The following is a 24,963-nucleotide window of genomic DNA, read 5'->3' as shown; positions in this document are numbered from 1 at the left end:
GTTTTGACCCCAATATCTACTGTTGAATGATATTGAGGTGATTATGACTATGTATGACTGTTTCTCCAGGTGGAGCGTCAGAAGCTAAAGACGGAGGAGGGCAGCATGCGTCTGTCTGCAGAGAAAGGCCGTCTGGATCGCTCCCTCACTACCGCAGAGCAGGAACTGCAGGACGCACAGAGACAGATAGCACTGTTACAGGTAGGTAGGAGACACAGAGACAGATAGCACTGTTACAGGTAGGCAGGAGAAACCGAGACAGATAGCACTGCTACAGGTAGGCAGGAGACACAGAGACAGATAGCACTGTTACAGGTAGGCAGGAGACACAGAGACAGATAGCACTGCTACAGGTAGGCAGGAGACACAGAGACAGATAGCACTGCTACAGGTAGGCAGGGGACACAGAGACAGATAGCACTGCTACAGGTAGGCAGGGGACACAGAGACAGATAGCACTGCTATAGGTAGGCAGGAGACACGGAGACAGATAGCACTGCTACAGGTAGGCAGGAGACACGGAGACAGATAGCACTGCTACAGGTAGGCAGGAGACACAGAGACACATGGCCATGCTACAGGTAGGCAGGAGACTCCGAGACAGATAGCACTGCTACAGGTAGGTAGGAGACACAGAGACAGAAAGCACTGCAACAGGTAGGCAGGAGACACAGAGACACATGGCCATGCTACAAGTAGGTAGGAGACACAGAGACACATGGCCATGCTACAAGTAGGTAGGAGACACAGAGACACATAGCCATGCTACAAGTAGGTAGGAGACACAGAGACACATAGCACTGTTACAGGTAGACAGAGAGATGCAGAGAGACATAGCACTGTTACAGGTAGGCAGAGAGATGCTTAGAGACATAGCACTGTTACAGGGTAGACAGAGAGACATAGCACTGCTACAGGGTAGACAGAGAGACATAGCACTGTTACAGGTAGACAGAGAGATACAGAGAGATATAGCACTGATACAGGTAGACAGAGATAGAGAGATATAGCACTGCTACAGGTAGACAGATATAGAGAGATATAGCACTGCTACAGGTAGACAGAGAGATGCAGAGAGACATAGCACTGATACTGGTAGACAGAGGGATGCAGAGAGACATAGCACTGCTACAGGGTAGACAGAGAGATACAGAGAGACATAGTACTGCTACAGGTAGACAGCGAGACATAGCACTGCTACAGGGTAGACAGAGAGACATAGCACTGCTACAGGTAGACAGAGAGATACAGAGAGACATAGCACTGCTACAGGTAGACAGAGAGATACAGAGAGGCATAGCACTGCTACAGGTAGACATCGAGATACAGAGAGACATAGCACTGATACAGGTTGACAGAGAGATGCAGAGAGACATAGCACTGATACAGGTAGACAGAGGGATGCAGAGAGACATAGCAGTGCTATAGGGTAGACAGAGAGACATAGCACTGCCACAGGTAGACAGAGAGACATAGCACTGCTACAGGTAGACAGAGAGACATAGCACTGCTACAGGTAGACAGAGAGACATAGCACTGCTACAGGTAGACAGAGAGACATAGCACTGCTACAGGTAGACAGAGATACAGAGAGACAGCACTGCTACAGGTAGACAGAGATACAGAGAGACATAGCACTGCTACATGTAGACAGAGATACAGAGAGACATAGCACTGCTACAGGTAGACAGAGATACAGAGAGACATAGCACTGCTACAGGTAGACAGAGAGACATAGCACTGCTACAGGTAGACAGAGAGACATAGCACTGCTACAGGTAGACAGAGATACAGAGAGACAGCACTGCTACAGGTAGACAGAGATACAGAGAGACATAGCACTGCTACAGGTAGACAGAGATACAGAGAGACATAGCACTGCTACAGGTAGACAGAGATACAGAGAGACATAGCACTGCTACAGGTAGACAGAGAGATACAGAGAGACATAGCACTGCTACAGGTAGACAGAGAGATACAGAGAGACATAGCACTGCTACAGGTAGACAGAGAGATGCAGAGAGACAGAGCACTGCTACAGGTAGACAGAGAGATACAGAGAGACAGCACTGCTACAGGTAGACAAAGAGACATAGCACTGCTACAGGTAGACAGAGACATAGCACTGCTACAGGTAGACAGGTAGACAGAGAGACATAGCACTGCTACAGGTAGACAGAGAGACATAGCACTGCTACAGGTAGACAGAGAGATACAGAGAGACATAGCACTGCTACAGGTAGACAGAGAGATACAGAGAGACATAGCACTGATACAGGTAGACAGAGAGATACAGAGAGACATAGCACTGCTACAGGTAGACAGAGAGATACAGAGAGACATAGCACTGCTACAGAGAGACGACACTGCTACAGGTAGACAGAGAGATAAAGAGAGACAGCACTGCTACAGCTGGACAGAGAGATAAAGAGAGACAGCACTGCTACAGGTAGACAGAGAGATAAAGAGACAGCACTGCTACAGGTAGACAGAGAGCTAAAAAGAGACAGCACTGCTACAGCTGGACAGAGATACAGAGAGACAGCACTGCTACAGGTAGACAGAGAGATACAGAGAGACATAGCACTGCTACAGGTAGACAGAGAGATACAGAGAGACATAGCACTGAAACATGTAGGCAGAGAGATACAGAGAGACATAGCACTGATACAGGTAGACAGAGAGATAAAGAGAGACAGCACTGCTACAGCTGGACAGAGAGATACAGAGAGACATAGCACTGCTACAGGTAGACAGAGAGCTAAAGAGAGACAGCACTGCTACAGGTAGACAGAGAGCTAAAAAGAGACAGCACTGCTACAGCTGGACAGAGATACAGAGAGACATAGCACTGCTACAGGTAGACAGATAGATAAAGAGAGACAGCACAGCTACAGGTAGACAGAGAGATAAAGAGAGACAGCACTGCTACAGCTGGACAGAGAGATACAGAGAGACATAGCACTGCTACAGGTAGACAGAGAGCTAAAGAGAGACAGCACTGCTACAGCTGGACAGAGATACAGAGAGACATAGCACTGCTACAGGTAGACAGAGAGACATAGCACTGCTACAGGTAGACAGAGAGCTAAAGAGAGACAGCACTGCTACAGGTAGACAGAGAGCTAAAAAGAGACAGCACTGCTACAGCTGGACAGAGATACAGAGAGACATAGCACTGCTACAGGTAGACAGAGAGATAAAGAGAGACAGCACTGCTACAGCTGGACAGAGATACAGAGAGACATAGCACTGCTACAGGTAGACAGAGAGATAAAGAGAGACAGCACTGCTACAGCTGGACAGAGATACAGAGAGACATAGCACTGCTACAGGTAGACAGAGAGATAAAGAGAGACAGCACTGCTACAGCTGGACAGAGAGATGCATAGAGACATAGCACTGAAACATGTAGGCAGAGAGATACAGGCATTGGAGAAACACTTGAGACTCCCTAAACTACAGAAGGTGGGACAACCCCAACTGTTAAGACTTGGAAACTTTTATGTGAAGACCATTGGGTCAGGCAAAGGAAGGCTAACTTTAAGATAACAGTGAGGTGACATTGACCATGTTGAGCACTACCACTGAGTGCGTTTCCTCAGCTGCTGTTGATTTCACGCTTGTCTGAAAGGTGACAGAGAAAATGTGGATTCAGTTTAGAGCTAGGTGGTATATCGTGACCGTTATTGATCCACATACCGGTATGGATTCTATAACAATATTTGTATTCATTGCTAAATTAAATGACAAGTTGCACTACTCATAAAACATATTTAGAACTTGTAAACTCAGCAAGAAAAGAAACATCCTCTCACTGTCAACTGTGTTTATTTTCAGCAAACGTAACATGTGTAAATATTTGTATGAACGTGACAAGTTTCAACAACTGAGACATAAACTGAACAAGTTCCACAGACATGTGACTAACATAAATTGAATAATGTGTCCCTGAACAAAGGGGGGGTCAAAATCAAAAGTAACAGTCAGTATCTGGTGTGGACACCAGCTGCATTAAGTCCTGCAGTGCATCTCCTTCTCATGGACTGCACCAGATTTGCCAATTCTTGCTGTGAGATGTTACCCTACTGTTCTACCAATGCACCTGCAAGTTCACTGACATTTCTGGGGGGAATGGCCATAGCCCTCACCCTCCAATCCAACAGGTCCCAGACGTGCTCAATGGGATTGAGAGCCACGCTCTTTGCTGGCCATGGCAGAACACTGACATTCCTGTCTTGCAGGAAATCACGCACAGAACGAGCAGAATGGCTGGTGGCATTGTCATGCTCGAGGGTCATGTCAGGATGAGCCTGCAGGAAGGGTACCACATGAGGGAGGAGGATGTCTTCCCTGTAACGCACAGCATTGAGATTGCCTGCAAAGACAACGAACTGAGTCCGATGATGCTGTGACACACCGCCCCAGATCATGATGGGCCCTCCACCTCCAAATCGATCCCGCTCCAGTGTACAGGCCTCGGTGTAACGCTCGTTCCTTCGATGATAAACGTGAATCTGAACATCACCCCTGGTGAGACAAAACCGTGACTCATCAGTGAAGAGCACTTTTTGCCAGTTCTGTCTGGTCCAGTGGGTTTGTCCCCATAGACAACATTGTTGTCGGTGATGTCTGGTGAGGACCTGCCTTACAACAGGCCTACAAGACCTCAGTCCAGCTTCTCTCAGCCTTTTGTGGAAAGTCTGAGCACTGATGGGGTAATTGTGCATTCCTGGTGTAATTCAGGCAGTTGTTGTTGCCATCCTGTACCTGTCCCGCAGGTGTGATGTTCGGAGGTACCGATCCTGTGCAGGTGTTGTTACACAGTCTGCCAATGCGAGGATGATCAGCTGTCCGTCCTGTCTCCCTGTAGCGCTGTCTTAGGCGTCTCACAGTACTGACATTGCAATTTATTGCCCTGGCCACATCTGCAGTCCTCATGCCTCTTTGCAGCATGCCTAAGGCACCTACACGCAAATGAGCAGGAACCCTGGGCATCTTTCTTTTGGTGTTATTCAGAGTCAGTAGAAAGGCCTCTTTAGTGTCGTGCATGGGAAACGGTGTTTAAACCCTTTACAATGAAGATCTGTGAAGTTATTTGAATTCTTATCTTTGAAAGAAGGGTCCTGAAAAAGGGCCGTTTCTTTTTTTGCTGATTTTATTATTCAGAAACATCAAATACCTCCATACCATCACCCAGCCCTAGTTCAGTTTTAGCATTTGAGTTTGTCATTCTGCTTATTTCCCCTTTGGCAGAATGATCAAAGGAGTCAAGATTTAGTTATTCATTCAGCCTTTAGTTAATTGTGTCAGTCAGTTGGTTTTCTGTGTAGGTCAGTATCACAACAAATTCAGTTTGAGTCCAAAAAGGCCATGAACTGTATCTGGAATATGGTAATGAGATAGGAGATCATTATTTCTATTACCATTTTCCCTAGTCACCCGCTAGTCTTTTTCTGGGGTCAAACTCATTTGATAATGCCCAGCATTCATCAAAGTAAGGTCCAATAGACTTAACCTCTCCCCCACTTATCTTCTAGTCAAACCACAATAACAAACCTCATTTACTGACGTGATTGGCTGATGTTGGAGGTGTTTATTCTTTATTTGGCTGCTTTGTGGAAGGAGGAGTTGGTGGATGTAAGAAAGAAGATCACTTTTTCTATGGTGAGTGTCTATTTCTCAAGTGATTGTTATACAGTCAGTGCACTCCTCTTTGAGTGATCAAATCCGTGCAGAACAATTTTAACACTATAAGCAGTTGATCACCATAAGCAGTTGATCACCATAGCCTCTATCACTATTAGCAGAATGTCCTGTAAGAGAAGACGAGGCTAGTGTGTTCTTCTTGGTAGTTTTTACTCTGAAATTCTCAGTTCAGGTGAGGGGTTAGTCAGGCGAGACAGTGCTTTTGTTGCAGATTATTGTACATTCTTTTTCATTAGTTTAACCCTCCCACAGCGCCTTTATGTTGTTCCCAGAGCTCCCTTTAAAGGCAGCCAAATGAAACCTCATGCAGGCTTAAGTGAGTTGGGATCCGTACAAAATGGCTGTAGCCCCGGGCTCTGAATGCATCTGCTGCTAGTTAGACCCCTAATGTTGAGCAGAATTGTTTGGCTTGTTTGTTCTTGATCTGGACCCCTATGGTTTCTGTTACGGATGAAGTTAAGAAAGTTTTACAAGAACGTGCACAACTTGTTGAAAATAAATGTAGTATGAAAACTACATGATATAGCCTAGGTAGGAGGGCACTGTTGAATAGTGTTCTGCGGGTTTTCATTTCCTTTTGATTTCATTTTTAAGATCTACTATTCAGCATACGGTGCCTTTGGAAAGTATTCAGACCCCTTTACTTTTTCCACATTTTGGTAGGTTACAGCCTTATTCTAAAATGGATTCAATCGTTTTTTCCCTCATCGGTTTACACACAATACCCCATAATGACAAAGCAAAAACCGGATGAGAAAGGTTTGCTAATTTATTCCAAATAAAAAACTGATACATACATTTACATATGTATTCAGACCCTTTACACAGTACTTTGTTGAAGCACCTTTGGCAGTGATTAGAGCCTTGAGTCTTCTTGGGTATGATGCTACAAGTTTGGCACACCTGTATTTGGGGAGTTTCTCCCATTCTCCTCTGCAGATCCTCTCAATGTATGTCAGGTTGGATGGGGAGCGTCGCTGCACATCTATTATAGGTCTCTCCAGAGATGTTTTATCGGGTTCAAGTCCGGGCTCTGGTTGGGCCACTCAAGGACATTCGGAGACTTGTCCCAAAGCCACTCCTGTGTTGTCAGGGTCGTTGTCCTGTTAGGTGAACCTTCACCCCAGTCTTAGGCCCTGAGTGCTCTGGAGCAGGCTTTATCCGTTTATCCGTACTTTATCCGTTCATCTTTGCCTCGATCCTGACTAGTCTCCCAGTCCCTTCCGCTGAAAAACATCCCCATAGCAGGATGCTGACACCACCATGCTTCACCGTAGGGATGGTGCCAGGTTTCCTCCAGAAGTGACGCTTGGCATTCAGGCCATTTCTCATGGTCTGAGAGTCTTTAGGTGCCTTTCGGGAAACTCCAAGCAGGCTGTCATGTGCCTTTTACTGAGGAGTGGCTTCCGTCTGGCCACTCTACCATAAAGGCCTGATTGGTGGACTGCTGCAGAGATGGTTGTCCTTCTGAAAGGTCCTCCCATCTCCACAGAGGAACTCTGGAGCTCTGTCAGAGTGACCATCGGGTTCTTGGTCACCTCACTGACCAAGGCCCTTCTCCCCCGATTGCTCAGTTTGGCTGGGCGGCCAGCTCTAGGAAGAGTCTTGCATTTAAGAATGATGGAGGCCACTGTGTTCTTGGGGACCTTCAATGCTGTAGACATTTTTTGGTACCCTTCCCCAGATCTGTACCTGGATGATCAATGGAAACAGGATGCACCTGAGCTCAATTTTGAGTCTCATAGCAAAGGGTCTGAATACTTATGTAAATCATGTATTTTTGTTTTTTATTTTAAAATACTTTTGCAAAAATGTCTAAAAAACTGTTTTTGCTTTGTCATTATGGGGTATTGTGTGTCGATTGCTGAGGATTTTTAAAATCCATTTTAGAATAAGGCTGTAATGTAACAAAATGTGGAGAAGGTCGAGGGGTTTGAATACTTTCCGAATGCACCTTATATTACTGATTAGTCCATTTTAGATTATTTTTCAATCCTTCGTCAACAGATTAATTTATCAAGGTCATGCATGTGAACAATGAGAATAGCTTTTCCTTTCATTGTGTCAGCCAATCAAGAAGCAGACGTGACCAGTGACCACCACAGACGGGCTATTAACCATTTGTCGTCAGACCTCTCCCAGCCCCACCAGCTGTGTGTTTATGGTATCCCATGTAGTGTTGACATACCTCTTGTTAGCATCTAGAAAACGACCCCAACCCTGTGTTAACACTGAGACATATCTCTGTCTGGGATTTGAGTTTGTCAGTGTGACACCATGTCACTAACACTGTGACTTGTTGTTGCTGTGGCCCAGTGACTAACACTCTTTTATCTGTGTATATATATTTCTCTGTGTATCCAGGCCCAGCTGGCTGAGATGGAGCAGTCCCACAATGTGAGTGAGAGCTCTGTGAGGCAGCGTGACGAGGTGATGCGTGAGGCGGAGAGGCTGAGGGTCGCCCAGAGGGAGGCAGAGAGGACCCTGGCCGCCAGGGAGAGAGCCCACCGCCACCGGGTCAAAGGGCTGGAGGAGCAGGTAGATACAGCCGTGAGGTCAAAGGGCAAGAAGACATACCCTTAATGTCTGTCTCTGACCTCGTCTGTCTGTTTGTCTGTCCCACAGGTGTCCACTCTGAAGGAGCAGCTGCAGCAGGAAATGAGGCGGAGGCAGCCATCTCTACCCACCTCCCTGATGTCTGGGGGGAACTGAGCACTGAGCAGTTCACCTGTGTCCCTCCATGGGTACTAAAGCCCACTAACAGCTCCAAGAACCAATATCCAATCATCTCCTATGATTTGACACACGCCTCTCCTACTCAGGGAGAAAGTCAGCGACACCACGGGAGGAGACTGTGGATGATAGAAGTGTCATCCGGTACAACAGAGGAGGAATGAGATCCTCAGCTGCCAGTATACAGTTGGCCTGGATTCCCTCCCACACACACCAGCAAAACAGAATACAAAGGGAGAACCGAGTCTGAGTCACTGTTTGAGCACTAGGCAACAAATTGATCGGCCATATGAAGGAACTACTGTACTGTCCATCTGGTTGAGATTGAACCAACTATTTTGTCTGGACCAATAGACACTATTATATGTAGAGCACATGAAGCGACCACATGAGATGAAGTATTTATGTGCTGTATGTATATCAGTTTGTGATATACAAACACACAGGATCTATCATGGTCCACACACACCAAGTCGTGGAGAGGGCACGACAACACGTCTTCCCCTCAGGAGGCTGAAAAAATGTGGCTTGGGCCCTCGGATCCTCAGAAAGTTGTACAGCTGAGCCATTGAGAGCATCTTGACTGGCTGCACCACCGCTTGGTATGGACACTGCTTGGCATCTGACCGCAAGGCGCTACAAGAGAGCAGTGTGGATCGCCCAGTAAATCACTGGGGCCGAGCTCCCTGCTATCCAGGACCTCAATACCAGGCAGTTTCAGAGGAAGGCCCCAAAAAATGGTCAAACAATTCAATTCAATAGACTGTTCTCTCTGCTACCACACGGCAAGCAGTACCGATGCAAGTCTGGAACCAACAGGACCCTGAACAGATTCTACCCCCAAGCCATAACACCTAAATATGTACAGTGCCTTGCGAAAGTATTCGGCCCCCTTGAACTTTGCAACCTTTTGCCACATTTCAGGCTTCAAACATAAAGATATAAAACTGTATTTTTTTGTGAAGAATCAACAACAAGTGGGACACAATCATGAAGTGGAACGACATTTATTAGATATTTCAAACTTTTTTAACAAATCAAAAACTGAAAAATTGGGCGTGCAAAATTATTCAGCCCCTTTACTTTCAGTGCAGCAAACTCTCTCCAGAAGTTCAGTGAGGATCTCTGAATGATCCAATGTTGAACTAAATGACTAATGAGGATAAATACAATCCACCTGTGTGTAATCAAGTCTCCGTATAAATGCACCTGCACTGTGATAGTCTCAGAGGTCCGTTAAATGCGCAGAGAGCATCATGAAGAACAAGGAACACACCAGGCAGGTCCGAGATACTGTTGTGAAGAAGTTTAAAGCCGGATTTGGATACAAAAAGATTTCCCACGCTTTAAACATCCCAAGGAGCACTGTGCAAGCGATAATATTGAAATGGAAGGAGTATCAGACCACTGCAAATCTACCAAGACCTGGCCATCACTCTAAACTTTCAGCTCATACAAGGAGAAGACTGATCAGAGATGCAGCCAAGAGGCCCATGATCACTCTGGATGAACTGCAGAGATCTACAGCTGAGGTGGGAGACTCTGTCCATAGGACAACAATCAGTCGTATATTGCACAAATCTGGCCTTTATGGAAGAGTGGCAAGAAGAAAGCCATTTCTTAAAGATATCCATAAAAAGTGTTGTTTAAAGTTTGCCACAAGCCACCTGGGAGACACACCAAACATGTGGAAGAAGGTGCTCTGGTCAGATGAAACCAAAATTGAACTTTTTGGCAACAATGCAAAACGTTATGTTTGGCGTAAAAGCAACACAGCTGAACACACCATCCCCACTGTCAAACATGGTAGTGGCAGCATCATGGTTTGGGCCTGCTTTTCTTCAGCAGGGACAGGGAAGATCGTTAAAATTGATGGGAAGATGGATGGAGCCAAATACAGGACCATTCTGGAAGATAACCTGATGGAGTCTGCAAAAGACCTGAGACTGGGACGGAGATTTGTCTTCCAACAAGACAATGATCCAAAACATAAAGCAAAATCTACAATGGAATGGTTCAAAAATAAACATATCCAGGTGTTAGAATGCCCAAGTCAAAGTCCAGACCTGAATCCAATCGAGAATCTGTGGAAAGAACTGAAAACTGCTGTTCACAAATGCTCTCCATCCAACCTCACTGAGCTCGAGCTGTTTTGCAAGGAGGAATGGGAAAAAATGTCAGTCTCTCGATGTGCAAAACTGATAGAGACATACCCCAAGCGACTTATAGCTGTAATCGCAGCAAAAGGTGGCGCTACAAAGTATTAACTTAAGGGGGCTGAATAATTTTGCACGCCCAATTTTTCAGTTTTTGATTTGTTAAAAAAGTTTGAAATATCCAATAAATGTTGTTCCACTTCATGATTGTGTCCCACTTGTTGTTGATTCTTCACAAAAAAATACAGTTTTATATCTTTATGTTTGAAGCCTGAAATGTGGCAAAAGGTCGCAAAGTTCAAGGGGGCCGAATACTTTCGCAAGGCACTGTATGTGCTGTATGTATATCAGTTTGTGAATTTAGATTGATATACTTGTAACTAACTAGGAATAGCACATATCGAGGTACATTTATGATAACTATCAGGATGATGTTTAGGGGATGGATACACATTGTAAGGGAATTGAAATGAGAGAACAGTGGTGTTCTGTAAGAAATGAATGTTGATAAAGAATCTTTGACAACACTGCTTGTTTGTTTGATCCACATAAAGCACAAACAATCCAACTCATCAGAATTAGTCACACCAAGGTAAAGTTGTAGTAAAAAACATGTATTTTTTTCATACAGTATAGTGAAAGGGTTTTACAAAGCAGTAGTACAGTAACAATTTGTGAGCCGCATTTCAAAGCACTTCTTGCCACTGATATGTGAACCTATGCACTCACTGCAAGGTCACCAGCCACTGTAGCTCTAGTCACGTTGACCATGTTACACAATAACACTCGAGAGGTCAGGGGTCAGCACCCGTCTCTTCAAGTCTGATTTTCGCTGCTTGCCACCCAGTCAGTGCCAAGGCAGTGGGATGGTTATGGATGATTGAGTTTTGCTAATGCCTTTGTTGTTGAGGTCAGTAAGCAGTAGCTGTCACTCTGGCTGTCCCCTCATTACTATGACTGCTTTTCAACACAGGTATAGTAAACAACAAACATCACACAATGATTTAGAATATAGGATAAAATTAGGCATAAAAAACAAGATAAAAATGTTGCTTTTTTATGTGCCTCTGATTGCTGATTTCCATTCCTTAGCACCAGTGTGGTAGTGATTTTATAGCACCAGTGACATTATACAGTCATCAATGTTCTGTTGAGTATAAAAGAATATATATTTATCCATACACACGTTCTACTGATCCCACTTCTCATTATGTATGGAATTCTGAAAGGGAGGAGAGATGAAAAGAGAAGAAACATGGGAGTTCTTTGGTACCAAAGTGGAATACAGTCAAAGATTAAACAGAAAATGGGATGGGAAGGAGGTGGGATGTGGACCCTAGAGATGTGGCAGTATTTGGGCTGGTGTTCTCTGATGTGTCCCATGTTCTCAACAGCCTCCACAGCTCTTCCCACAGCTGCTCCCCAGTGACCCACACTGGCCACTCACCGCCGCTACACCACAACGAGGGAACTGGTCACGGCACATGTCAGCTACAGAGAGAGAGAAGTGTTACAGCCTTTGTCCTTCACAGAGGTGAATACAAAACTGAACGGGTGTGTGTGTTTCTTTAGTGGGGACAGCTGGTTGTGCATTGTATACAAGAACACCTCACCTCTTAGCAGCTCTTCATGCGCACACACGGTCCTGACACACACCTCCTTGTTGACCACATACACCCTTCGCAAGCTGAGGAGAGAGGAACGGTGTTAGTGGGATGTTGAACACTTTATAATCCATGTTCAATGTAACCATGATAAGTTAAGGGTTAGGTGTTCAATATCAGACCTGTAGAAGCAGAGGCTATTCAGACACTGTTTGCATGGTTTGTGAACAGAGTAGAGTCTGGTGCAGGGGTACTGCTCCTCTCGACAATCTACACAACAGAAAACATATGAGCCATCCAACACAATCATCTACACACAGCATAATAGTCCAGGTCAGTCATCCATCAAAAACTATTCACACGGACCCTCCCTCTCTGTTTTTTACCTAGGGGGCCAGGTTCTGTGGGCTCTGTCTCTTGCTCTGAAACAAAACAGAAACTCACATTTTAATGGAATAACCCTACTAATACGACAGAAGAACAGGACAGTGGATATAGATGTTGAACATACCCGTTGATAATAAATGTTGAATAGTAGATAATGAAAGGTGTGTGTGTACCAGACAGACCAGGACGTTCGGGACCAGGGAACATTTGGGGAACCTGTGACAGAATCTGCTGCTGGACATCCGTGTCAGGATTATCTGATAGGAGGGGGGAGAGAGAGATGGTGAGCAACAAGGGAATTGCTGAATTCTCTCAAGGAAACTGGAGGTACTGAGCAGAACTTTCAGTACATCACCAAAGGGCAGAGAAGCTCTCTACATCAGTCTATCAAAACTAATGATACTCCAGGAGTAGAATAGGTAACAAGATCACACAAGTATCTTACCTGGGAAATAATCAGGGCCATAGTCCTCTGTGAAGCAAAATTAACAAAGGTACAGTATGAGATATTCCTTTGTTACATTGATAACATATTGTGATAAATGTACAGCAGGCAGACTGACAGACAGGCAAGCAACTCTTTATGTGACAGATGAATAGCAGAGATCTTCTCAAGCACAGTGGGGATTGTTGCAAGTCTTGCAAGAATATAACATCGACCACCTGCTTTTAAAATTGGGAGGAAATGTACGGTAGATTGTCTTTGTGCATGACTTCATAATCAAGATGTTAACAAGTGCTGAGATAGTAAGTGGTCATTGAAGTATTTACAATAAACAAATTACAATACACAGGACATTCAATGTTTCCATCTACCTGGTAAAATGGTATACTCTCGGGGTGGGTAGACAAAAGACATTGAAATAATGACCACATGTGAAGAGACACTGTACTGAGTCACGGTGTGTTTGTACACGTGGACAGACAGTGTAATAATGACATGGATGAACTCACCCAGGAAAGGAAATGGTTCTTGGTAGAGGGGGGGCTGAGCTAGCAGGAGGACTGTTGAGGCAAAGTTGCCTAAATGTTTAGGCAAAGGTGCTGGACAAGTGTTTTGTTGTATAGAATGTTTATTGGGTTAGTCTACTGCTGTGTGTACATTAAGAGTGTTGCGTACATTATGCAGTGTTCAGTGTGACTGTGCTGGACTCACCTGGCATGGAGAGCAGTAGGAGGACTCTCATGATCGCTGTCTCTGTGGAGGTAGACTGACACTGAGGAGGAGAGAGAAGACTGTATACATTTTCAAAAGGTTACTGATTCCAAGTGATACAGAAACACACATCTGTTACATAGTGTTCGCTGTGTCATAGATGTATTGCTGTGTGTCGTTTTTCAGACTCCCAACTGTGACAGTCTTTTACCCATGGGCCTCATCACAGTCTTTTATCCATGGGCCTCTTGTCTTTTCCCTTCCATCTCTCTCCTATCCTGCATTCTGACCTCACCTCTTCCCTCTCTCTTTTACCCTCCACTCTGCCCTCCCCTGGCCCCAAACAGTCAGGGGGAAAAAGGAAAAATTTGACAGCAAGAATGTGGCACGTCTGTCTTTCTTAACAATCCCTCTGTTTTTCTCCTTTTCTCCATTCCACTACGAAACACTCTAAAGCAGACAGACCAGGGGCTAAATTCCAGGAAAAGAACCACTGAGCCCCTCCACCCCACCCCTCCTTCTCTCCCCATCTTCCATATTCCTCCCTCCACGTCTCTCATTTCCTCTATGTCGCCCTCTCTTGTCATTTCCCTGAACCCCTCCCCCTCTCTACTCCTCTCTCTCTCTAACAAGCAGAGAGCTGGCCAGGTTGAGTTCGTACAGTATGACCACTGTATGCCACGCCAAAAAGACAGAGTGAGAGAGAGAGAGAGAGTGAGGAAGGGGGAGTTAGTGAAGAGAGAGAGAGAGGACTGTATTCTCAGAGGATAGCAGTACACTGCTGCAATAATGCTTATTACATTTTTCAAGTACATGACAATGGCACGGTAAAAGTTCATAAACCACTTATAAACTGAGAACAGTTTATAAGACTGTTTATAAGTAACTGTGCAGACCACAATATTAGGCTACTTTCCTTGTGGAATGAACAAATACTTCTCCCCTTCTGTACTGCACACAATCAGACAGTCTAGCTTGTGTGTGTTTTTTTGTGCACCGAGTGTGCTATCATGTGATCATCAGTGTGTATATGTGTGAGTATCATCACATTTAATGTTTCATACTATGAGGTCTGGCGGTAGTGTTTCAGAGTGTACATGTATGTATGAAGGTACATGTCACCAAAGTGTGTGTGTTCAGATATTCCTCTTGTGCATCACAGTGGCTATCGAAAACCATATGTTTTCACAGCACACATCTGGGAGCTATTACACCCTCCTCCTCAACCCCATTTTGCCCCCCTCCCCCAAAGCATGGGGACTTCGGAACAATGCAAACATGAAGAGGGAGAGCTCCCACTCTTCATGCCTCCTCCTACTAAACACAGTGTGTTTTCAAGTACTATATAAATATATATATAACATATGTGATTTCTCTCTCCATCTCTTCCCCTGCCTCCAATCTCCTCCCCTCTTAACAACCCCCCATTAGTCCGCATTCTTTTTCTCCCTTGTCCTCTCATTTTATTTATGTTGGCCAGCCCCTCTCCATTGTATTGTCATTGCCCCCAGCTATAACCCCACCCCCTGGATTGCAGATTGCCCCATTCTCCACAACAGTGTAAACAGACAACAAATAGACAACCTCATGTCAACCTATAACAATCTGAATAAATGAAAGATTTAAGTACCTGTTGAATAATTACATGAGGCCCAATCATGTCGTGAATTGTAAAGAAAAGACACAGAATCAGCTTAGTTGACAGGTCTGCTTGCTTGCTATTATTGAACTTGTAGACTTCGTATTTTATAGTTTTTTTTTCTTCAGGAGGGCCTATAACTCGGTACTGATGATGGATACAAATATGTATATTTCAAATAACTGATAAGTGATCAAAAACCCACACCACCCTGACACATGGTAAAAGTTAAGAAATGTAGCCCAACTCCTTGGTCATTGATTAATGGTCAATATTCAAAGTAATCAAAATAAGCGGACATGCTTACAAACACTGCAATTATTTCATTTCTAAATATATTTAAACAACTTGCAGTTCTTACCTCTATTTCAATTTAGCTCTGGCGATCCGCAAGTTTAATGCGTCCGTCTTCAGCAACTTCTGACCGAACCGCATATTGTAGCGCCCCGCCTTCAAGCCCCCTCTCCCGCCTCTGTCGACACATCGCCGACCCCCACCAACCACAGACTGGAGTCCACGGCACTGACTGCACATAAACCCCCTGCCCTCAAGGATGGATATATAGGGATGTTTGAAAGCAGTACACACACATAATTGATCTCAAGGCATATCACTTTTCGTGTATGATTTTGATTGTCCACGTCATTGTTCATAATAGGGGACAGTCAATTAGCAGGGCAGTACCGTGTGACAGAACATGAACCATTTAAAAATGGCAGATACATTCATGGTTCTATTTTATTGATTAATTTGCCATTGTGCATTAATGACATGCGCAACAATAGGCTTCGGGAGACTCGCCAAATTGCGTACACTGAAGGGGCTTTTTTTGGACAGGGTCCTTATTTGTTCTCCCTTTTCACGCAACTCCAGTTAAGTATGTGAAAGACTGACACCTAGAGGATATAGATTGAAATTACGGCACTACTCACTGTAGCACACATACAGTATTTTTTATATTTAGCTGATCCTAAAAACCCATCACCATTCAAATGCTGTACAAAGAATCACGCCACTCAATGAAGATGCTGATAAAGCCGAGGGGTGATAACTATTACTAAAGGAATAAAATGAGAGACATCTGGTCTGAAGCAAGCGTAATAACAAGGGAAACAACAGCAGGCATTAAAGCATTGGATTTATTACAAGCAGACTCCTGATAGATATAGGTATGACGGAAGAGCTGCAGATCATATACATATTTAATATCTGTGAATACATCACACTCTGAACTCAAACCCACCCCCACACACACCTACGAGACCAAACAATGGGTATATGAACTAAGGAATGCACAATTTAAGTCAGTGGGTCAAGTCTCACATACAGTATGCACCCATGCATTCTCTTACACACAAACACACGCTCTCGCGCTACAGTACACACACACCAATCCGGCGTGGACCATGCACCCATTGCCCTTGGAGTCCAGTGTCAGTCAGTAGTGCTAGAGTGTGGAGGTGTTGAACAGGTGTGTAGGCCCAGCAGAACCTACTGGTAGGGAATCTTAATTATAGTATAATTTATGGGGGGGGGGGGGTTCAAGCAGAAGCTGATTTCTTCTCCTTGTAAGTGGCCATCATCTTCTTAATTTCTGCAATCGCCTTCCCTGGGTTAAGGCCCTGTAAGAGTAGGAGAGAAGTGATGCATTTGAGTACAATGAGGAAGAAGTGTGCTAGTAAGCAGTGAGGTTTACTGTTAGCCCTTGGAAGGGAGTAGTGCTGTTTACTAGACTGAGGTTACCTTGGGGCAGGTCTTAGTGCAGTTCATGATGGTGTGACAGCGGTAGAGAGAGAAAGGATCCTGCAGTTTGGAAAGACGCTCCTCTGTGAACTCGTCTCGCGAGTCGATCATCCAACGATAGGCCTGGAGGGAGGACGGACATGTGAGCTCACAAACAGTCCAAGGTGCATACACACATTCACCCATCAGTGTCCCGTTGATCAAAATACAACAACTCTAAACAAAAAAGTTCTCAGACTAGTCTAAACTCAAATACACAGACCTGCATGAGGACAGCAGGTCCCAAGTACTTGTCTCCATTCCACCAGTAGCTGGGACAGCTGGTGCTGCAGCACGCACACAGGATACATTCATACAGCCCGTCCTGGGAGGGAGAGAATTATCAAGTCATGAGGAGGAAAGGGAGAAGAGTGCAGAATGGACACAATAGCAGCCCTAAGTTCATACGTCTAAATTATGCTCATTGCAAATTGAACAAAGGTAATTTGGGTGTACCAGTTTTTGTCTGTCCTCCACAGTCTGATGGTATTGTTCCTTTCCCTCATTTGTCTCATCTTTCTTCTTCAGGTAGGGCTCGATTGACTTGTACTGAGCATAGAAATTACTCATATCCTGCAACCAAAACAGAACCCAATCACAAAACTCATTGCAATTTCTAACATTGAAAGCCATAATGGTGTATAAAGGAATCCAGCCAGTTTGTGAAGAGCTTGTATGGAATGTCATGACACTCACAGGCACCAGGTCCTTGACCACGTACATGTGTGGCAGAGGGTAGATCTTGGTAGCCTTGCTGGTGTTGGTGTCAATCTTGTTGAGGCAGGCCAGTGTGTTGCCTCCATTGATGTTCATTGCACAGGATCCACAGATACCTGATCCATAGCAAACCCACATACACACTGTATTAGACCCCTTAGACATTATATGAAGTTGTAGAAGGAATTGACACGTGTTAGGTTTCCTTGGCTAGAGCATATCCATCTGAGGATAGCCAGTCACTAGAACTAAGCTGCCCTGGTATCATCCCTGGACATCCTGTTCTTAGATAATTCCATCCTGGACACACTTTCCAACCTTAGTAGCCTTGGCGTGTGTGAGCCGTGACGGCTCATAGGAGCACGAGCCTATCTCCTGTTTCTGTAGCATGAGGCAACTTGATGTACAAGTTACACCCTCTGGACAGGACGCTAGTCTACCGCAGGGCCTTAGCCCCAATCTATCTCCTTAATGCAGAGTGCCAAGCAGAGACGCAACGGGTCCCATTTTTACAGTCTTTGATCACTGAGCGAGTCATACCAAACTCCCAACCTCTTCTCCAATCTTTTTCCAACCTTGATGCTACTCAAATCCCCTCACTTAACAAAAATACAGTAAGTCAACCTTTAAGAACACTAATCCCAGCTGTTCTCTCACTCCCCACAGAACATTTAGTGATTCATTACTAGAATCATTCCAACAATTTTATCTATTCATCAGTGTCCCAAACTAACCCCACTTCCCTTCCCACACTGACCCTCTCTGCAGGAGCGACGGAAAGTCAGAGTGCCGTCCATCTCGTTCTTGATCTTGATGAGGGCATCTAATACCATGGGGCCACAGCTGTGGAAAGGAGGGAAGCACAGTCAACTTATTGTTTCCCAAGACACACAGGATCTATCATGGTCCACACACACACAGGATCTATCACGGTCCACACACACACAGGATCTATCACGGTCCACACACACACAGGATCTATCATGGTCCACACACACCAACAGTCGTGAAGATGGCACAACAACGCCTCTTCCAGTCAGGAGGCTGAAGAAAATAAAAAGTGTGGCACGGGCCCTCTGATCCTCAAAAAGTTGTACAGCTGAGCCATTGAGAGCATCTTGACTGGCTGCACCACCACTTGGTATGGACACTGCTTGGCATCTGACCGCAAGGCGCTATGAATGCGGATCGCCCAGTCAATCACTGGGGCCGAGCTCCCTGCCATCCAGGACCTCAATACCAGGCAGTTTCAGAGGAAGGCCCCAAAAAAAGTCAAACAATCCAGCCACCCAAGTCATAGACTGTTCTCTCTGCTACCGCATGGCAAGCAGTACCGATGTAAGTCTGGAACCAACAGGACCCTGAACAGCTTCTACCCCCAAGCTGTAAGACTGCTAAATAGTCAGTCCGGGTAACTATTGGTTATCTGCATTGACCCTTTTTTACTCATCCCATACACTGCGGCTACGGCGTTTTCTATCCTGTTGCCTAGTGATAGGACATCGACTCAGTACCCCATGTATATAGCCAAGTTACTCATTGTATATTATTAAGGCTCTGGAGCAACGAACCACCCTTGCTGTCTCTGCCTGGCCGGTTCCCCTCTTTCCACTGGGATTCTCTGCCTCTAACCCTATTACAGGGGCTGAGTCACTGGCTTTACTGGGGCTCTCTCATGCCGTCCCTGGAGGAGGTGCGTCACCTGAGTGGGTTGAGTCACTGATGTGGTCATCCTGTCTGGGTTGGCGCCCCCCCCCCCCCCCCCCCCCCCTTAAGTTGTGCCGTGGCGGAGGTCTTTGTGGGCTATACTCAGCCTTGTCTCAGGATGGTAAGTTGGTGGTTGAAGATATCCCTCTAGTGGTGTGGGGGCTGTGCTTTGGCAAAGTGGGTGGGGTTATATCCTTCCTGTTTGGCCCTGTCCGGGGGTGTCCTCGGAGTGGGCCACAGTGTCTCCTGACCCCTCCTGTCTCAGCCTCCAGTATTTATGCTGCAGTAGTTTGTGTCGGGGGGCTAGGGTCAGTTTGTTATATCTGGAGTACTTCTCCTGTCCTATTCGGTGTCCTGTGTGAATCTAAGTGTGCGTTCTCTAATTCTCTCCTTCTCTCTTTCTCTCTCTCGGAGGACCTGAGCCCTAGGACCATGCCCCAGGACTACCTGACATGATGACTCCTTGCTGTCCCCAGTCCACCTGGCTGTGCTGCTGCTCCAGTTTCAACTGTTCTGCCTTATTATTATTCGACCATGCTGATCATTTATGAACATTTGAACATCTTGGCCATGTTCTGTTATAATCTCCACCCGGCACAGCCAGAAGAGGACTGGCCATCCCACATATGCTCTCTCTAATTCTCTCTTTCTTTCTCTCTCTCGGAGGACCTGAGCCCTAGGACCATGCCCCAGGAATACCTGACATGATGACTCCTTGCTGTCCCCAGTCCACCTGACTGTGCTGCTGCTCCAGTTTCAACTATTCTGCCTTATTATTATTCGACCATGCTGGTCATTTATGAACATTTGAACATCTTGACCATGTTTTGTTATAATCTCCACCCGGCACAGCCAGAAGAGGACTGGCCACCCCACATAGCCTGGTTCCTCTCTAGGTTTCTTCCTAGGTTTTGGCCTTTCTAGGGAGTTTTTCCTAGCCACTGTGCTTCTTCACCTGCATTGCTTGCTGTTTGGGGTTTTAGGCTGGGTTTCTGTACAGCACTTTGAGATATCAGCTGATGTACGAAGGGCTATATAAAATAAATTTGAATTTGAATTTGAATATATTATTACTTTTCTATTTTCTTTCTCTCTGCATGTTGGCATGAGCATTTCACTGTTAGTCTACATCAGTTTACAAAGCATGTGACAAATTAAATTAGATTTGACAGCTGTACACTGAAGAAATATGACAACAGGATTGACACATACTATACATATCCATGCTGTGAACTTGTGACAAAAATACCGTGGTGTACTGTCACGGTGCCTCATTGCCAGAGGTGAGCCAATAGGTCTGAACAGATAGAGAAAGAACATAAGTAGGACTGGGAACCTGTCCAGAGTATCAGGGTTATCCTCCTTAATTCCATATGAAGGGTGCTCATGATTCGCTCTCAAACAGTGTCATCATTTGAGTTAATACTTAATGCCCTGAACACCACTGCAACACGATCTTCTATTTCTGAGAACTGTATCGAGAGATATAGTTGGCCGCCTTGAGACATGTGAAGTCATTCTGTAACTCCCAAGTCGCAAACTCCTAAATGAAAGGAGATTAACATCAACAGAACATGCCAATGCCCAGGACCAGTCAACAGCCAGTCTGATCTAGAGGGGTAGTCTTCCATCACAAGGGGAGCTCGGTACTAAAAAGATCTAGCACAGTAGCTAGGTTTCCATTCAATTTGCGACAGATTCTCATGCAAACAAATTAACCGCATATTTTATCATACTTGCAATTCCACACCAGAGGTGTGTCAGACTGACTTTGTTAGGGATAAAAGGCTGTGCGTGATGAAGTCATGCACATAAAATACAAAGTAAAAAAAACACTTTTGCACTTAAGTTGTCATGTACCGAACAAACAAAATAGGAGTTAAATGAGTTTCCATTGTATTTTTTGCTATACCGATAGAGTTGCCAGACAAACTGTTGCGACAAACTTAATCTGGTTTTCGAGCATACTCTCGAGATAACAGTTTACTGATAAAGTGGGCACTGGACTGGTTAGGTTAAATGATGACATGGATAAGAGCAAGACCATTTTTGTTTGTGAATTGTCAGCTTAAGCACCAATCATCATGTCACTAGCATACAAATTAAGACCCACAATTTTATTGGAAAGGAGCATCAAGTTCATAACCGTGCACTTTCACCACCCAGTAGCCTAAACTGTGCAATTTCTTGGAAAAGTATGCACAAGAAATAATTTCCACCTCAATTCGTTGCATAATTAATTTTACCGACAGAAATATCCCACCATGTCGAATTAACAAATTGTCTGTCGACATTTATTAAAAATCTACCAACAATTCCTGTTTCCATCATACATTTATACGGCTTGACTTTACTCACATAAAAACTGTAGATGGAAACATGGTTTGTGATAACGTTCAATAAATGACAAAGTCCTTGGTCCAACAACCTAATGGAAGTGTGCAGCTGATAAGGTGGGCTGTACTTACGTGTTGAGGTCAATGTCGAAGGTCTGCATGCGGGGCTTGTCCCCAACTGTGTCTGGGTCCCAGCGGTACACCTGGAACTTCTTGATTCTAGGCTGTGGGGCTGTGGCCGCTGCTGTCTGGGCATACCGAACCGCCTAACAGTAAGAGAGGCGAGTGAGGAGGACTGCTTCTTCCATGCGTGTCATAACAAAACACACGAATGACGACAATGTTCCTGGCATGAGGATTGTATAAACAGTGTTGAGTGAATTGTTTAACATTATGCTACATCAGAGGAAGCGTAATACCCGGTGGAGCAAGGTCAGACATTTTGTGCCATTCCCATACCGTCCCCCTACAGATCACATAACTACATTACATCAAGTGTTACAGGATCATCTAACCTTACACCACTAACCCAACTCATTCCGCACATAATGCATTTACTTCATTTTAAACATGTGAACAATAGCACCATCTCCAATGGACACAATATGAAGTATTGACAAGAAACAGATGAAGCAAGATCAAACAATAGAACAAAAGTGCCTTTAAAAAGGACTAAGCAAAGTCGGCCATCCTGTTAACATTACCGTGCTATTTTGGCAGCCGTTGCTAAAACATCCACAAGTCTTTGCTTACTGTCAGCTCTGACTCTAGCTGATTAAACTCAACGATTTATGATGGAGTTGACCGGTGTGTACCGGTGACTGGTGTGGGAGGACTTGAGCTCAGACGTTTTTTGCATCTAAAGAATCGCCAGCAATTACACAGCTTTGCACACTTGGCATTCTCTCAACTAACTTCACCTGGAATGCTTTCCAACAGTCTTGAAGGAGTTCCCACATATGCAGAGCACTTGTTGGCTGCTTTTCCTTCACTCTGCGGTCCAACTCATCCCAAACCATCTCAATTGGGTTGAGGTCGGTGGATTGTGGAGGCCATTGTCCTGTTGAAAAACAAATGATAGTGGGACTAAACGCAAACCAGATGGGATGGTGTGTCGCTGCTTCCTGGTTAAAGGTGCCACAAATTCAAAATAAATCACTGACAGTGTCACCAGCAAAGCACCCCCACACCACCTCCTCCACGCTTCACATTGGGAACCACACATGTGGACATCATTCGTTCACCTTGGAACCAAAAATTTGGAATAAGACCAAAGGACAGATTTCCACTGGTCTAATGTCCATTGCTCATGTTTCTTGGCCCAAGCAAGTATCTTCTTCTTATTGGTGTCCTTTAGTAGTGGTTTGTTTGCATCAATTCAACCATGAAGGCCTGATTCACGCAGTCTCCTCTGAACAGTTGATGTTGAGATGTGTCTATTACTTGAGCTCTGTGAAGCATTTATTTGGGATGCAATTTCTGAGGCTGGTAACGCGAATTAACCTATCCTCTGCAGCATAGGTAACTCTGGGTCTTCCTTTCCTGTGGCGGTCCTCATGAGAATCAGTTTAACCATTGCGCTTAATGTTTTTGCGACTGTACTTGAAGAAACTTCAAAAGTTCTTGAAATGTTCCATATTGACTGACCTTCATGTCTTAAAGTAATGATGGAATGTTGTTTCTCTTTGCTTATTTGAGCTATTCTTGCCATAATATGGACTTAGCCCTATTTGGTAATAGACCATTTTCTGTATACCACCCCTACCTTGTCACAATGCAACTGATTGGCTCAAACGCATTAAGGAAAGAAATTCCACAAATCTCCCATTTTCGGCTGTAGATGTTGTAGTTTACTCTCGCGTGACTACGTGGTCTAAAATGGACTACAGTGACAGCCCACCCACCACGGGCGTCAAATGGGAGACCGGATAAAAGCGTGTTTAAAACGCTTATTTGATAGCGAAGGCCACATTCCACACATTTTGTTCCTGGAGATACTGAATATGCCTCTGACTGGAAACGTTATTCTGGTGAAACCGAATAGTTTAGATTTGGTTGATCAAGTATGTCAGGCTACGGAAGCTTCCGCAACGAGCGGTCTGTAAACAATAGTTCGTTGAGGGACGAAGCAAGCAGCTAGATAACTAGCCGACAAACGCATATCGTTAGAAACGGTCAACAAAACACATTCCGTTTAGGTAATCGTTAAAATGGACACAGACGTATTTAACACAGCCTTACCACCATTCCGGCGGAAGATCGGAATGCCACGGCGCTACAGCGACCCAAGGACGAGAGACAAACGACCGACATCTTGAACAACGTTCCTCTGACCTCTCGCTGTATATGCTATACCAGAATGCACTGCGGTATTTCCTTTACGCCTAGATCACACTGGCAGTGTCATTGCATTTTGGTACACCAGAAGGCCAAATGGCGCTAATAGTGGGGTTGGGTAAATTGACACCGAGGTAAAGACAGTTTCAGGTTGGACTTTCGAAGGATATTCGTTCATTCAAACCACTTGAACCACAGACTCCAAATAAGTGCCACGATGTTGGAAACGTTACGCACAACATTACACAGGTCTTATTTTCATGATTTGGACAATAATTCGCTTTGCAAAGCTAATAAACGTGGAAATGTATGGCACATGCTCCCAACCAATTGTGCTATTTAGTTAGTTTTTTTGCTTTTTGTGTAACTTGTTTTTAAATTTATTGTGTACATAATGTTGCTGCTACTGTCTCTTATGACCGAAAATAACTTCTGGACATCAGAGCTGTGATTACTCACCACGGACTGGAAGAAACCTTTTCCTTTAACGAGTCCGACGAGAAGGACATCCTGCTTTCACTGGAACAGGCCCATATCAAGGTATTTTGCTTGACGGAAGATGCAGGAAAAGGGGCCGCAGATCGGGCAGCCTTCTGAGAATCTTGAATAATCTAGGATTAAGATTATCCTACCAACGGGACATCAAAAACTGTAACATCTTATGTTTCATCGAGATGTGGCTGAATGACAATACGGACAA

At 44.8% G+C, this 24,963-nt stretch overlaps 3 protein-coding genes across 8 annotated transcripts in view; 1 reads left to right on the top strand and 2 right to left on the bottom strand.

The window, feature by feature from the left end:
- Window positions 1-9,231, top strand: part of LOC110494376 (rootletin) — a 43,060-nt gene extending 33,829 nt beyond the window's left edge. For both annotated transcript variants that reach the window (XM_036950430.1, XM_036950429.1), the window contains exons 35-37: window positions 70-201; window positions 8,074-8,247; window positions 8,335-9,231. In XM_036950430.1, the coding sequence (XP_036806325.1) occupies window positions 70-201; window positions 8,074-8,247; window positions 8,335-8,421 (393 nt within the window). In that variant the 3' untranslated portion in view covers window positions 8,422-9,231. The remainder of the gene's footprint in view (window positions 1-69; window positions 202-8,073; window positions 8,248-8,334) is intronic.
- Window positions 9,232-11,191: 1,960 nt separating this feature from the next.
- mfap2 (microfibril associated protein 2) lies at window positions 11,192-15,893 on the bottom strand. 5 transcript variants are annotated; one of them, XM_021569368.2, is made up of 9 exons: window positions 15,746-15,892; window positions 13,746-13,806; window positions 13,544-13,594; window positions 13,035-13,061; window positions 12,763-12,846; window positions 12,589-12,624; window positions 12,385-12,472; window positions 12,212-12,285; window positions 11,192-12,089 (listed from the first exon to the last, which is right to left on the bottom strand). In XM_021569368.2, exons 2-9 carry the CDS (start codon window positions 13,774-13,776, stop codon window positions 11,986-11,988), a joined length of 495 nt encoding a protein of 164 aa, XP_021425043.1. In that variant the 5' UTR covers window positions 13,777-13,806; window positions 15,746-15,892; the 3' UTR covers window positions 11,192-11,985. The 5 variants fall into 5 exon arrangements, with proteins under 5 accessions (XP_021425043.1, XP_021425044.1, XP_036806322.1 ...); XM_021569369.2 differs by having other exon boundaries at window positions 13,746-13,825; window positions 15,746-15,891; XM_036950427.1 differs by having other exon boundaries at window positions 13,746-13,787; window positions 15,746-15,842.
- A 612-nt stretch (window positions 15,894-16,505) lies between these two features.
- On the bottom strand, window positions 16,506-24,324 carry sdhb (succinate dehydrogenase complex, subunit B, iron sulfur (Ip)). The gene is made up of 8 exons (XM_021569365.2): window positions 24,168-24,324; window positions 22,059-22,192; window positions 18,641-18,726; window positions 17,863-17,999; window positions 17,623-17,739; window positions 17,390-17,491; window positions 17,128-17,250; window positions 16,506-17,006 (listed from the first exon to the last, which is right to left on the bottom strand). Exons 1-8 carry the CDS (start codon window positions 24,237-24,239, stop codon window positions 16,926-16,928), a joined length of 852 nt encoding a protein of 283 aa, XP_021425040.2. The 5' UTR covers window positions 24,240-24,324; the 3' UTR covers window positions 16,506-16,925.
- Between the last annotated feature and the right edge of the window lie 639 nt (window positions 24,325-24,963).

This window comes from Oncorhynchus mykiss, chromosome 17 (genome assembly GCF_013265735.2).
Source record: "Oncorhynchus mykiss isolate Arlee chromosome 17, USDA_OmykA_1.1, whole genome shotgun sequence".
Lineage (NCBI taxonomy): Eukaryota > Metazoa > Chordata > Actinopteri > Salmoniformes > Salmonidae > Oncorhynchus > Oncorhynchus mykiss.
This window is presented reverse-complemented; position numbering and strand designations above follow the sequence as displayed.